At 48.0% G+C, this 14,657-nt stretch overlaps 1 protein-coding gene across 22 annotated transcripts in view; it reads left to right on the top strand.

The window, feature by feature from the left end:
- DYSF (dysferlin) overlaps positions 1-14,657 on the top strand; it is a 200,235-nt gene that overhangs the window by 168,930 nt on the left and 16,648 nt on the right. For 21 of the 22 annotated variants that reach the window (XM_084766036.1, XM_084766029.1, XM_084766046.1 and 18 more), the window contains 6 exons: positions 6,705-6,833; positions 7,084-7,239; positions 9,248-9,339; positions 10,901-11,071; positions 11,772-11,914; positions 13,956-14,095. In XM_084766036.1, coding sequence (XP_084622162.1) covers positions 6,705-6,833; positions 7,084-7,239; positions 9,248-9,339; positions 10,901-11,071; positions 11,772-11,914; positions 13,956-14,095 — 831 coding nt within the window. The remainder of the gene's footprint in view (positions 1-6,704; positions 6,834-7,083; positions 7,240-9,247; positions 9,340-10,900; positions 11,072-11,771; positions 11,915-13,955; positions 14,096-14,657) is intronic. The other variant, XM_084766040.1, reaches the window with a different exon arrangement.

Here is a 14,657-nt window from a genome sequence, read left to right as displayed (position 1 = left end):
GTTTGTGGTGTCCTTCGCTTGCTTTTGGGGGCTTTTGGAAAACTGTTCTGCAGTAGGAAATCTGAGATCAAATGTGAAATCCAACTGAGAATATACCTCTGACCTCCAACCTTTGACCCTTAGAATAGAGACAGAAATTGCCTAGCAAGTATAATTAAGATGCTAAACTTTGTTTCTGTAGGGGAGAAAAAAAATTCAAAACCAAAACCGGAGATATGTCCTCCAATTTCTGGTATTTTGAGAAAAATTTACAAATATAATTATGCTTTTTCTAGGCAGACTAGATTTTAGAAGGATAACCAAAGATGACTCAAAAATTGTTTCCCCAGTTCTTATATGGTCCCCATTGTAGGGTGGCCAGCTACATCCAAATGTCAGATACAATATGTGATTTTTAATGTTAAGTATGTTTTAAATATGGCTTGGGAATATACTTACCTGAAAATTATTTCTTCTTTATCTGAGACTTGAGTACAATCTCTTCTGGACTCTAAGTGAGGGTGCATTTATACTCCATGACTTTTTCATGGCTAGGAGAGCAAGCATAGGGCACAGGCTAGGAGATGGGGCACTTTCAGGGGCTGCATTAGGGAAAGTTTCAGCTAGTTGGGGTGGTGCAGGCTGGACCCTCTGCCTTTGGGGTCCCTGAGTGGGGATCCTGGGGTTAGTTTCACAAAGCAGCGGTGTTCCTCATGTCCACTGGACTTTGCCTGGTGTTCTGTACCCAAAGTCCTGGCAAAGTCCTGGTAGTTAGTACTTCTGGCTTCGGGGCTGGGTGTGTGAGGCTAGGCAGACAGGCAGAACTGTTTGCACACCAGGAAGAAGGTTTGGCCACTTAGGTCTGGCATGGGGTACTGTGGCCTTGCCAAGAAATGTGACAAAGGAAGCAAGGGTGAGGATTGCTGCCAGGGTGGCTGGAGGCCCCAGCCCCTCGGTCCTCAGGAGGATGCCGGATGCGGAGCTGGCACTCAGCCCCCAGCATGACCTCTCCAAGGAGGTCTCCAACGGCTGCCAAGCAAGCAGAGGCTCTCCAAAACAAAGGCATCCAAACTATTTCTGGGGGAAAACTGGACCTGGAAGGAATGCTGGCCCTTTAATATCAATAAATGGAAGAAAACCACCACCACCAAGAAAACCAGCTTATAGTATGGCAGAGAAAGGAATTCACATAGGGAGAGAGAGAGGGAGAGAGAGAGAGAGAGAGAGAGAGAGAGAGAGAGAGAGAGAGAGAGAGAGAGAGAGAGAGAGAGAGAGAATAACCCTATACTTTGCAAATCACTAGCAAAGGGGGTAAAAGCTCATGGCTTAACTAGCAAAGTAAAGAAATTAGAGTGCACAGCAAAATTGCATTAAAATCAGAAATCAGAAAACAATACAGGAAAAGTGAAGAATATATTAATTTTCCTAATAAACAAGAATGGACCAAACTTTCCTGCTAAGTGATAAGGACTTCTACTACGTTGTTAGACTCTCCTTAAAAGACACTTAAGAAAATAGAATGGCTGGGGGGAAAAACAGCCTTTCAGGAAGCAATATTTTGGTTCTATTTTGGGAGATATAATCAGGTAAGTGTAAATAAGGAGGGATCTGGAAGAATTTAAGTAAAAAACAAAGAACCAAACAGTGGATTTTTCTTTAATAAAAGATGTATTTCCCAAGCAAAGATCCCAGGACATTGAAATACGTAGGGCAAAAATAGGTATATATAAACTTGTATTTGATAACGTAGCCTCTCAAAATGACAGAATTAAGGTTGAAGAGGAACTTTTATTATTACTACCCTTTTGACCAAATAGACATTACATAGGAGTAAATAGAAGAACCAAAGAAAAAGTTTGGGATTTTAAAAAAGCTACAGCTAGTTAAGTTGCAGCTTAACATAACGGCAAATATGCAGCCTTGAGACAGGGAACAATAATTATTATTTTTTTTTAAAAAGGAAGACAAAAGTAATAAAAAATAAAGAATACATTTTCTTCCCAATGCTCAGAGAACATTTACAAAACCTGATCACAAATTAGGTTAGTAGTAAGTTACCCAAGACAGAAATCAGTCAGGACATATTAAAGTACAATCAATTGAGAAATTAATAAGTTTAAACAAAAAGTCCGTCCAGTTGGAAATTTACAAAGTATTTCATTCGGACTCCCAGTATGAACATGGCTGCATAAGTCAGCATTTTTCCCCCTTTCTCTTGGAAATCATTCAAACCCACAAAATCCATTTTTCAGAAAAGCTGGAAACAAATAAAAGCCACAGACTCCAAAATATAAGTAAGGGCTGCTCAAGGACAGCTGAGATTGGGCAGAGGCCACGGGACATCATGAAGGATGAAGGCAGCTCATGAGGACAGGGGCTCCCTCAGACTCCAGTGAAAGTGTTCTTCCAAATGGGAGAATGCTATTGCTGTTTCTCTTTACTTCCCTAGATCCTGGGAATTTTCATAATAGTTTCAGGATGAAGTACTTGCAACAGGAAGCAGGCAGTATTGCCCCTTCTTCCCAAAGCTGCAGGAGCTTTGAAGGCTGGTCAAGCTGACGACAGAAGCCTAGACCTGGTTTGGTTCAGTGGAGCTGTGAAGGTGGAGCGACGTGGAGGAGCCATGTCTGTAGGAGGCCTTGCGCCGCCATGGTGAGAAGGAAGGAAACAGCCAGGCAAGGGAAAGCCAACTCACTTAGTGGTTAGTAAATGTAATTGCATAGCATTACTTCAAAAACCCAAAGTGGAAAAAAAAAAAGAAAAAAAAAAAAGAAAAAAAAGAAAGAAAGAAAGAAAGAAAGAAAAAAATGAAAAGAAAAGAAAGTAGAAATCAAAGTAATGAAAGAGGACACGTGCCTACCAGAACTGTTTTGCCTAGGAGCAGAGGAGAAGGAGTGCTTTACTGTGGGCTTTTTAGAAGGAAAGTTTGGGTTGGAGAGATGGCTCAGTGGTTAAGAGTGGCACCTGCTCTTCCAAAGGTCCTGAGTTCAATTCCCAGCAACCACATGGTGGCTCACAACCATCTATAATGTGATATGGCGCCCTCTTCTGGCCTGCAGGTGTACCTGCAGGGAGAGCACCATATACTTAATAACAAATAAATAAATCTTTTGAAAGGAAAGTTCAGAACGTGAAGCGTGAAAGATGACGCCCGGGAACGGATGAGATCCATGAACTGGACGGACTCCAGTGAGAGACAAAAGCGTAATCCTGGATGGCAGACAGGGCAGAATGGCCACATGGAAAACACAGTTGGGCATAGAAGACAGAGATAATAGACAGGAGGAAAAGAAAACGGGGAGAGAAAGTTCTGAGGAGAAAAGAGAAAGCGGCAGGTGTATAAGCCAGGGACAGGAGACCAGACGCTCCTATAATTAGTCTTGGAGGATGACACCCCAAACAGTGAAATTAAACAGAGAAGCAGGTAATCGTTTAATCAAATTTCACCATTGTGAAAGAGCACTTGAATATATGGTATCAGAAGGTCCATTGTGAGTGAGGACAGTGGGCCCAGATTGGTCAGCTTCAGACATAGTCAAGACTAGAACCCAAAGAGGAGGAAGGGATTCTTTAGGTAGCCACACCTATTGTTTTCACCCCCTCCCCACCTGCCCCTATCTGGAAAATACCAAAGCCATTTAAAATAGAAAACAAATCAAGGTGGCTCCAGTTTTCCCAACTATGAAAATCCAGAGGCCCTGAAAGAGCACACGTAGGGTTGTCAGTGATACACGGGTGATAGTGTTTTAGGGTCAACCATGCTGCCTGCCAAGCATGTGGGCAACAGCGAGCTGGCAGAGAGGCTCAGCACCTCCCAGGTATGGATGCTGGGACCAACCAGATGGGACTTGGGAAGAGCACAGAAGAACTGCTTGTGATCATATTGTCCCCGGGAACTGAGGGGACATGTGGGAGGACCAGGGCAACAAGACCATGGAAGTGTCTTCTTACTGAGGAAGTAGGAGTGTCACAACGACAAGAGTTAGGCGGGGAAGGAGGAGAGGTGAAGTGTACAATAAGCGCACTAACTGTCAGGTTTTAGAAGAAATAGCGTTGACAGATCTTTGATCGAGCTGAGAAAGTATGTATATAAGTAGAGTCTAAGCAAACACTATCAAGGTAAAGACTGAGAAGGAGAATCTTGCCCAAAACTGGGTGATGGGGGGAGGAAGAAGAAGGGAAGAAGAGGAGGAGGAGGAAGATGAAGAATAAAAAGAAAAGGAAGAGGAAGAAGAGGAAGAAAAAGAAAAAGAAGAAGAAAAGAGGAAGAGGGAGAAGAAGGAAAAAAGAAGAGGAAGAGGAAGAAGAGGAAGAAAAAGAAGAAGGAGAAGAGGAAAAGAAGAAAAGAGGAAGAAGAAGAAAAAGAAAAAGAAGAGGAAGGAGAAGGAGACGGGTGATGAGTAGGGAGAAAAGACCACGGAGAATTTTGGGAAAACAAATATGAAACTAGAAATTTACATCACTATCCAAATATAAAATGTACTTAATCCTCAGACCCAAGCAGTCTGCCTTATCAGTACAGATGGTGCCAGTCACTCAGTACAACATTTTCCTTCCACTGCTGCCCCGCTCCCTTCCTTGTGTAGTCCTGGCTGGCCTGGAACTTGCTATGTTGACCACGCTGGCCTCAAACTCATAGGATCCACCTGCCTCTGCCTCCCAAGTGTTGGGATTAAAGATGTGTGCCGCGATCCCTGGCCTTATTGCCATATTAACATTAGATCTTACAGTGACTCTAACTACAATATAGAGAGATTCAAGGTAGACGAGCTATGTTGCAAGCTGTGAAGAAAGCCTTGATGAGTTTTTAAGAAGAGCTGGGGAGGGTGTGTGTGTTTGTGTGTGTGTGTGTGTGTGTGTGTGTGTGTGTGTGTGTGTGTGTGTGTGTGTGTGTGGCCGGTGGGCTATGCAGGCTATCCAGATGAGTCCTGATAGGCTGTGATCATACTGTGGGAGAGGAGGTCCCCTTCTGTCACAGGTCTAGGGGGAAGGAAATTCGGTGAAAGAGGGAGGGAGGGGGGGGAACAGGAATATACAAGTGAGTGGATAACAATTCGGATATAATCTGAATAAATTATTTAAAAAGTAAAAAATGAAAAACAAACAAAACAACCAAAAAAGAAGAGGCGATGCCTTAGGTACCACTTTCTGACCATAAGGCTTTAAGACTAGAAATTAGTAATAAGATTAAAAAAAAAAAATCTCTGTAGCCTCCTTTACCTGGAGAATTCAAAAGAATCATGTTATTTATTTAATTATTTATTTATTACAATTTTTAAAATTAGAAGTCATGTTTTAAAACACTTTTTTTCCCTGGGAGCACAGGACCTTATGTGCCCTGGGCTGTCCTCAGAGTTACCATGTAGTGATGGCTGTGAACTTCTGGTCTTCCTATAGTACCTGAGTCTGGGGGTCCAGGCATGCACCACCACACTCCCCCTCACACTTAAAAATGTTATTTTATTTTTGGTATTTTGAGACAGGGTTTCTCTGTGTAGCACTGGCTGTCCTGGATCTCATTCAGCAGACCAGGCTGGCCTCAGACTCAGAGATCCGCCTGCCTCGGCCTCCAGGGTGCTGGGATTAAAGGCGTGTGCCATCACTGTCCAGCTTTAAAATTTCATTTTTCTTTTTTTGTTTTGTTTTGTTTGTTTTTGTTTTTACTTTTTTTGAGAAGAAGGAGAAACAAACACAAACTGTTGAATATTAAGGAGAGAGAAATACAACCCTGGACCTTTAACTTTACTTAGAGCCAAGGCAGCATTCAGAAGCCTTTTTTTTTTTAGTTTTTTATTATTATTATTAATTTATTCTTGTTACATCTCAATGGTTATCCCATCCCTTGTATCCTCCCATTCTTCCCTCCCTCCCTTTTTCCTCTTACTCCCCTCCCCTATGACTGTGACTGAGGGGGACCTCCTCCTCCTGTATATGCTCATAGAGTATCAAGTCTCTTCTTGGTAACCTGCTGTCCTTCCTCTGAATGCCACCAGGTCTCCCCCTCCAGGGGACATGGTCAAATGTGAGGCACCAGAGTACCATTTTTAACCTTAAGAACTCACGTTAACTGTAAGAGATTGGAAGCCAATTAGGCAGCCAAGTCTGAAATCAAATAATAAAAATAGGATAAATTATAGACCATATGAGGTTTCTGACTCACCCAACCCTTCACGCAGATTAACTTTTCATTTGTTTGTAGTCTCAATGGGTCACTTAAAAATGTGTCACTTTTGTGAGTCTCAGATAACTTGAAGATTTGATTAAGCTGAAATCCTACATCCTAACTACATACTAACACATGTCCTCCTTCTCCCCCTCCCCCGTCTCTGGGGTTTTCTTTCCATCCTGTCTTCTCATTTCTTTCTCTCTCTCCTCTTTTCTTCCCTCCTCCACCCTTGCAACCCTGCCTTCTATTTGCTTTTGTTCTTCTGTTAATTATTGTTTGGAGACAAGGTCTCTCTGTGTAGCCTTGGGCTGTCCTGTATTCACTTTGTAGACCAGGCTGGCCTCGAACTCACGGAGCTCTGCTTGCCTCTGCCTCCCTGAGGGCTGGGAACACAGGCATGTGCCACCCTGCTGACTTCCTCTGTTGATTTTTCATCCTGTCAAAGGCACTGTTTCTCCTCCACCTCTCCTCTTTCTTTGCTCACAGTGTCCTGCTTCCCTCTCCAATTCTTCCCTTTCTTTCCTCTTACTTTCTCACTCTTTTCTCACCCCTGTGGCAGGTCTATGATACACAGTTGGAGAATGTGGAGGCTTTTGGGGGCCTGACAGACTTTTGTAACACCTTCAAACTCTACCGGGGCAAGACTCAGGAGGAGACAGAAGACCCGTCTGTCATTGGAGAATTTAAGGTCGGTCCCTGGCTTGGTTGTGAGGGCGCAGCAATAACTGAACAGGCAGGGGTGGTGGCAACAGTGACCATGGTGCTACTGCTGCTGCTGTCCTTGTGGCTGATGTGGAATTGGATGATGGTGTGGGATGCTTTGAGGCTAGATGGTCTCCATGGTGATGGTGCTCAGAAACGAGAGTAATGGCCCTATTGGCTGCTGTATTACTATCAATGATGACAAAAACGAAAATCAAAGTCCCCATTTCTTTTAGGGTCTCTTCAAAATTTATCCCCTCCCAGAAGATCCAGCCATCCCCGTGCCCCCGAGACAATTCCACCAGCTGGCTGCCCAGGGTCCCCAGGAATGCTTGGTCCGTATTTACATCGTCCGAGCGTTTGGCTTACAACCCAAGGACCCCAATGGCAAGGTAACGTTCTTGGAGCCCTTGATCCCCTGAGAACAGCAGCAAGCCTGGCTTGAAGAAGGCAGACAGAATTTCTGTCCCAGGAAGCCACAGTAAACCAGGACACCCAAAGACTCCTGCAGAACTGAGAGGGAGCTGAGAGATCTTTGTGAGCAACCCTAGGAGGTCAGGAAAGGCCAAAGTCTGTTTGGGCCTTTGGAAAAATGGGGGAAGCCTCGAAGGAAGGAAAAAGGATGCTTATAGGCATAGGAGCATTGGTAGGCCAGGGGAAAGTTGCACTTTAAGAAAGGCCTGGAGCATAGACGCTGGTCTGAAAGCTGACTGCTCAGTTCACAGGTAGAACTTGCCTGTGGCATGTGGTAAAGTGGAGCAGAGGTTTGGGCTGAGTCTGGAAAGGTTTTGGTGCTGGGTAGCAAGGGGAACTGGGAGCGGAGGTACAGCACTGGTGACTTCCGTGGGCCATGGCATTAGATGACCAGGAAAGCTTGCTCTGTCAGTGTTAATGGTCTATTCATCATGGGCTGTTGGTGCTGATTCTGTAAACTTTATTATTATTATTATTATTAATTTTATGTGTATGGGTATTTTGTGTGTATGCACCACGTATGTGCCTGGCGCCCACAGAGGCCAGAAGAATGTGTCACCAGATCCTCCACAACTGGAGTTAGACACAGTTGTGAGCTGCCATGTGGGTGCTGGGAATAGAACCCGGGTCTTCTGGAAGAGCAGCAGCCAATTCTTAACCCCTGAACCATCCCTCCAGCTCACAAAATAGATACCATTTTATCTATCTATGTAGATACCAGCCACAATAAGATACCATTTATCTGGGTTAGTGAGCTTTAGATCTTTCCTTAAATGTCATGTCTGAAGCAAGAGACAGAGCTTAGTTCTGGCCAGATAGGGAGGAGGGAGGTCTGAAACAGACGAGCTGGCCTAGAGAGGAGAGTTGAAAGGGAGAGAGAACAGCAGGACAAGAGTGGGTGGGTGGGGTTTACAGGTACAAGTCTGGGCCCTTCCTTGTCCCCTTAGATGTGTTCAGGCCCCATATGTATGTGTCCCTAAGGTGAGTTGGGGGGTAAGCTTGTTATCCACCGCCCACCCCCCACCCATGGTCCTGCCATTCAAAGACGAGAAGACACATGCTCCCAAGTGCAGTGCAGATGATTGCTGTCTGGTCAGGGCAGCACAGATGGCCTCTGGGATATGGCTGTCATCCTGGCTTGTATCCGTGAAACCTTCATGGCGTTGTGCTAGCCCTCGTTCCTCGCTCATGTCATGGTCCTGCAGGATTGTGGGAAGCCCACTGCCACTTACAGCATCCTGAAGACAGGCCCAGGCTGTTCTAGGTAGACAAAACGTGTCCATCTCCTCCCATCTTTGGAAATAAGCCACTGGAAAATGAAGAGGACCCCCCTCCCCCCAAAACCTGGCTGGGGTCTTGTGTGTCTGAGGGTAGAGGCCTGACCACACGCACCTCTTCCCGAGTGCCAGTGGGTCAAGAGTACAGGACACTCTCAGGTGCCCCTTCTCACTGATAGGGGGTTAGAAGGCCTGTCCAGGCATAGTGCGTGACGGGGTGAAATGTATTGTGTTGTGCTATAATGTATGGTGTGGTACAGTGTAGTGTGGTGTGGTGTGGTGTTGTATGGTAGGGTGTGGTGTGCTGTAGTATGGTGCAATAAGGTGTGATGTAAAGTGTGGTGTGGTGTGGTATGTGGTAAGATGTGATAAAGTATTTAGTGTGGAGCGGTTTGATATGGCACGGCATGATGTGGTGTGGCACGGCACAGCGCGTTGTGCTGTAGTGCGGTAAAGTGTGGTAAGACGTGAACAGGTATGTTACGGCATGGCGTGGTGTGGTATGGCATGCTGTGTGGTGTGGTATGAAGGATGGGCCCTGGCCTGACAGGCCAATCTGCATCACAGATCCCTGATGGCCATTGGAAGGCAGAAGCCCCGAAGGCACCGTGATCCAGTGATTTTACTTGTCTATTTCTGTGTCTTCCAGTGTGACCCTTACATCAAGATCTCCATAGGGAAGAAATCTGTGAGTGACCAGGATAACTACATCCCTTGCACTCTGGAGCCGGTATTTGGAAAGTAAGTGGGAGGTGCCTTGGGCTTGGGGCAGAGAGGCCGGTATGAATCACTCACAGTTCAGTGGGCAGATGTGACTGCCACTACTTGGCTACTTGGCAAGTCTCCATCTCCTGGGGCAGGGCCGTTATCTTGGATATTTTATGTCTGTGAGCACAAGCTTGAACCCTGTCAGAAGCTTCTGGCCAAGCACAGAAGCAATCATCTCAAAGACCAGAGACCTACGAGCACTCAGGAGATGCATTTCTTATAGTCTGGAATCCCCATGTGCCCTTCACCCCACTTCCCCATTAGCACCTTATGTGACTGGTACATTTGCCCAAATGAAGACATTGTCATTGGTACACTGTGATTAGCTAAGAGACTTTATGAGGAGTTAACCATCTTCCATCAGTGTCCCTTACTGTCCCTGTCTTTCCCAGGCACCACGTTACCAGCAGTTACTCTTTTAGTGCCCCATATGCCTCTGTGGTAGGCAGCTGGGGCATGGAGGTAGACCTGAGGCCAGGCAGGGCACACGGGACTCTAAGATCAAGGGAAGAGGGCTAAGTGCTATGGTGTGTGGGTGGCTCCTGGGTTCTGTTTGTTCATGTGTTTTGGGGTGAGGGAGGCCGATGGCTGTTGTTTCTCTAGCACCTGTGGAATCCTGGTCTCCCCATGTAGCAAGTAACACATTGAATCCATACGTTGGCATCCATATGGTTGTTAAGCTAAGGTGTCTTTGCCTGAAGCTTTGGAGAGAGTTAGTCCCAGACAGCAACAGTTTGCCACCACCATGGTTAGGAGAGGAGAGAAAATAGAAGAGGTTTGATGAACTCTGTCTGGCAGCTGGTGCTGGGCTGGTGGTTACGGGGAGGGTGGTGTGTGTGTGTGTGTGTGTGTGTGTGTGTGTGTGTGTGTGTGTGTATGTGTGTGTATGTGTGTGTGTGTGTATATGTGTGTGTATGTGTGTGTGTATGTGTGTGTATGTCTGTGTGTATGTGTGTGTATGTCTGTGTGTGTATGTGTGTGTATGTGTGTGTGTGTATGTGTGTGTGTATGTGTGTGTGTATGTGTGTATGTGTGTATAGACCCCACAGGAGCTCTTTCCATAAGTCCTCCTTCTATTCCATCTTGGAAGCTGGTGTACAGCCCTCAGAGTTCCTGAAAGTAGGTTCAGGGTATGCCCTCAGTTACAGAGTTTCATATCTCTGTCTCCTGTGCCGTGGTAGAAACATCGGCGTCAACATTGTGTTCCATCTTATTTGTCTGTTTATTCACTATGGGGTATATGAACCAGGCATCCAGCTCAGTTTGGGAAAACCTGGCACACATGTACACACACACACACACACACACACACACACACACACACACACACACACTGGGGGAGGGGAGCATAGAGGCATGAGCAATACAGCTGCACTGTGGGTGGCTTGTCTTAGGGACTACAGGAGACCTGAGGAGGGCAACCTCCCTAGGACAGCTTTCAATCTCCTGCCCTTGCCCTGATGCCCCTTGACTCCCCAGGGGGGTGGGTGGCATCGGGTCTGCAGTGTCCTTGATGTCACTGGCCCTCCTGTAGGATGTTTGAACTCACCTGCACCCTACCTCTGGAGAAGGACCTGAAGATCACACTCTACGACTATGACCTCCTCTCCAAGGATGAGAAGATTGGAGAGACAGTCATTGACCTGGAGAACAGGCTGCTGTCCAAGTTCGGGGCTCGCTGTGGCCTCCCACAGACCTACTGTGTGTAAGTGTCCAGAGCTAGCTGCTTCCCAGTGGCCAGCCAGCCACGCGCGGATTCTTAGTACAGCCCAGGTGTTCTGTCCAAGAACCCAGCTCCGGAGCTCACTGGTTCCCACTCCCCAGATGAGCAGATGGAGGCTTGTAACTGGCAAGATTAGAATTGGAGTCTGTGCATCTGGTTCTTTGTCATGTTATCACATTTAGCCTTGCTACACCCTTTTTTTTGAGATAGGGTTACAGTGTAGCCCTGGCTGTCCAGGAACTCACTTTGTAGACGAGGCTGGCCTTGGACTCAGAGATCCACCTGCCTTTGCCTCCTAAGTGCTGGGATTAAAGGCATGTGCCACCACACCTGGCTTCAGTCTCTCGTGACACACACCAAGGTCCACAGGGTGCTGGGTACCTGGAAGGAGAGAGGGAGGGAGGCTAGAGAGAAGGAGAGAAGAAAATAGTAGAATGTGACTGCCAGGCCGTTTATGAGTTGGATTTGAGTTCCAGTTTTATGAGTGCTCCTGTCCTTTGCTCATTGGGACTCTGTTCCCTCATCAGTGAAGTGGGGGTGCTGAGCTATCAGAAAGGGCACCAGCTGGGGCAGTGAGTGGTGGGTGATGTTGTGTGAGTGAGGGGGGTACAAAGGCTACTGAAAGCTCCTCACTCTGTGACCTTGGAGTGTCTCATCTTATAGTCTTGTACTTGGGCCTTAGCTCTGGACCAAATCAGTGGAGAGACCAGCTCCGCCCCTCCCAGCTCCTCCACCTCTTCTGCCAGCAGCACAGAGTCAAGGCCCCCGTGTACCGGACAGACCGAGTGACATTCCAGGATAAGGAATACACCATCGAGGAGATAGGTGAGCTGCCCTGGAGCCCCCCACACCATACGTCAGCAGAGTAAAGAAATGCCTGTTTGTAGGTCAGAGGTCAGGGTGGAGCCAGGGTCAGAACTCTGTCCAGAGCCTTGGTGAAGTCATCCAAGGATGTCCTGGGTAGCCTTGATTGTCTTCTCGTCCTGGCCCAGAGTCATCTGAGGGTAGCCTCAACCGAAGAAGTGTCTAGATCGGGTTGGTTGGTGGCCAAGTCTATGAGAGATTGTCTTGATTGATGCGGGAGGGCCCAGCCTGCTGTGGGCGGCACCATCTCTAGGTAGGAGGATCTGGGCTGGGAAAGCAAGCCAGCTGATGCATGAGCTCCTGAGCCGACAAAAGCAGAAACCTCTGTGGTTTCTGTTCAGTTCTTGTCTGACTGCCCCTCAGTGATAGATGATTTTAACCTGGAAGTGTAAGCCCAGTCAGCCCTTCCGTCCTCTCTGTGTTGTTTTTGGCCACTGTTTTATCACGGCAAAAGCCCGCAAAGTAGAACAGAAGGCGAGATTTCAGGCAACTGTGAAGGCGGGGTGGGGTGGGGGGCAGGATCCACCTCCTTTTGGCTTTGGTGGTCAGAGCTTGTGATATATCCACCTCTGAGGAGCCCTCCTTACTGACTTGTGCTAGCCTGCTTGCTTGACCTTGGAGAACATTTCCAACTCCTTACACCTAAGCATCCAGGGGGGCAGCCAACAGGCCCTGCCACACCCCACCGCACCCCACCCCACCCCACCCCGGCCCTTGGCTCTGCCCCATGTGGTAGCCGACATGCCCTGCCACGTGCTCTCCATGTGTCGGAGGTGCCCACACTCCCACGTCGCCCACCCAGAGCTGTTCCAACTCCCTGAGGTGTTTACAGGCCCAGCTGGCCCTGTGCCTCCTGCTTGTTGCAGAGATGTTTGATGTCAGCGCTGGTGCTGAGGTTATAAAAGGAAATGACGGCTTTGATGCCTGGGCCCCACCCCCTCCTCCTCGATCTGTGTTCCTGACTCTCCCAGGGCTTGAGCCAGGCTCAGCCATTAAGAATGTGCATCTGGTTGAGGAGGGAGTCTCATTTCCTCCGGGGGCACCCGCTGCTCGGCTAGCAACTTTAGCACAGGGGCTCTAGGTTATAAAAATCCCAAGGTCCAGCAGCTGCCTAACCTTACAGATGAAGCCATGGAGGCCAGGCTTACTTAATGACCTGCCCAAAACCACCAACCAGCTGGGAGCAGGCCACACTCCTGGCCCTGCAGCACACACCATATGACAATGTGCTTGGCTCAAAAGAAGAGTGAGCCAACAGCCCATGAGGGTGGGTATGTGAATGCGTGCGTGCATGCATGCGTGTGCGTGTGCACACGTACGCATGCATGTGTGTCATCTCCTGGCAGTGAGGAGCTGCCCCACAGGAAGTAGGAGGCAACAGAAGCATGCGCTTATCTTTCCTAGATGAATAGGGTCCCAGCTGCCCTGATGCCCAGGTGTAGGAATTCTGCAGGGTCCATGTCTATGAAATGGGGATGGCAGTGGTGCTCAAGTGCTCACATCGGGCATGCTCACATTTCTGTGAGCAGTGCACAGCACATGGGTCCTCTGTAGAAGTGTTTGCTGTGATTTCTGAGTGTAGCTACGGCCATTCACAGAGCAACTTACACGAACCTGATCGCTGTTAGCACTGAGATGCCAGATTTGTGGGTACACATTGCTGGGGCTCAGAGTTGGGAGCAGTGAAGAGTAGATGGATGAGTGGGCTTTGCCAGACAAGGAAAGTTAGTGTGATGTAAAACAATATTTTTTCCCGCAGAGGCTTGGTAGAAAGGACAGTAACAGGGAACTTGTATTCGAAGCCCGGAGTCTGTGGGCAGTGACCTTTCCCTAGTAGCAAGTGAGGCATAAGGGCCAGCACAGTGCACCTTTGTGGGGATGGTCTGTGGTGATGAGGGATTCCCTATGGTCCTCAGGAGTTCCACCCAGCCTTCGAGAGGAAGGTAGCCCTGCTGTCTTGTCTCTCAAACCCTCAGACACTGTTTCTTCTTTCTGGGGGCAGAAGCTGGCAGACTCCCAAACCCACACCTGGGCCCAGTGGAGGAACGTCTGGCCTTGCATGTCCTTCAGCAACAAGGCCTGGTCCCTGAGCATGTGGAATCGCGGCCTCTTTACAGCCCTCTGCAGCCAGATATCGAGCAGGTAAGTCCTTGCCTGCTCCCTGCTCCGTGGAGTCCTCGGACCCCAGAGTGCTGCATCCTAAGGATCGCCAGAACAGCCAAAATACCACAGGGCACTTTGCGATCTGGTCTCCCTCTCTGTGGCTCATTTCTTCACAGAGTGGTCTACTATGGGTTCTCAGGGCCTACCACATACTGCCTGGGAAACAACACTAGTGTTTGCTTTAGGCTCATGTAGGCCTTGGCTTCTGACTTGCCTGGGCATCTGAAACCTTTCCATTTCGATCTGATCAAAGGGTGTCTCCTCTGTCTCTGCCATCGTAAGTGGTTTAGTCCCAGAAGGTCATCCTGTGCTGGGCTACAGTTGAGGTCTCAGACTAGATCCAGGAAATCTAGAATGGCAGAGGCCCAGAGAGTGGTTGGGAGGCCTGGAGGCTTCTCTGTTGGAAGAGAAGGGAACACAGACAGCAGGCTTAAGACTGGCAGCCAAGGCAGGCTGGTTCGAGGAAGCAGGCTCAGTGCAGGGTGAAGAGAGGTGAGAAAAGCCCAGGGGAAGCTCCGAGGATGCCTTTGAGAGAAGCAGG

This window comes from Acomys minous, assembly GCF_964271855.1.
Source record: "Acomys minous genome assembly, chromosome: 17".
Classification (NCBI taxonomy): Eukaryota; Metazoa; Chordata; class Mammalia; order Rodentia; family Muridae; genus Acomys; species Acomys minous.
This window is presented reverse-complemented; position numbering and strand designations above follow the sequence as displayed.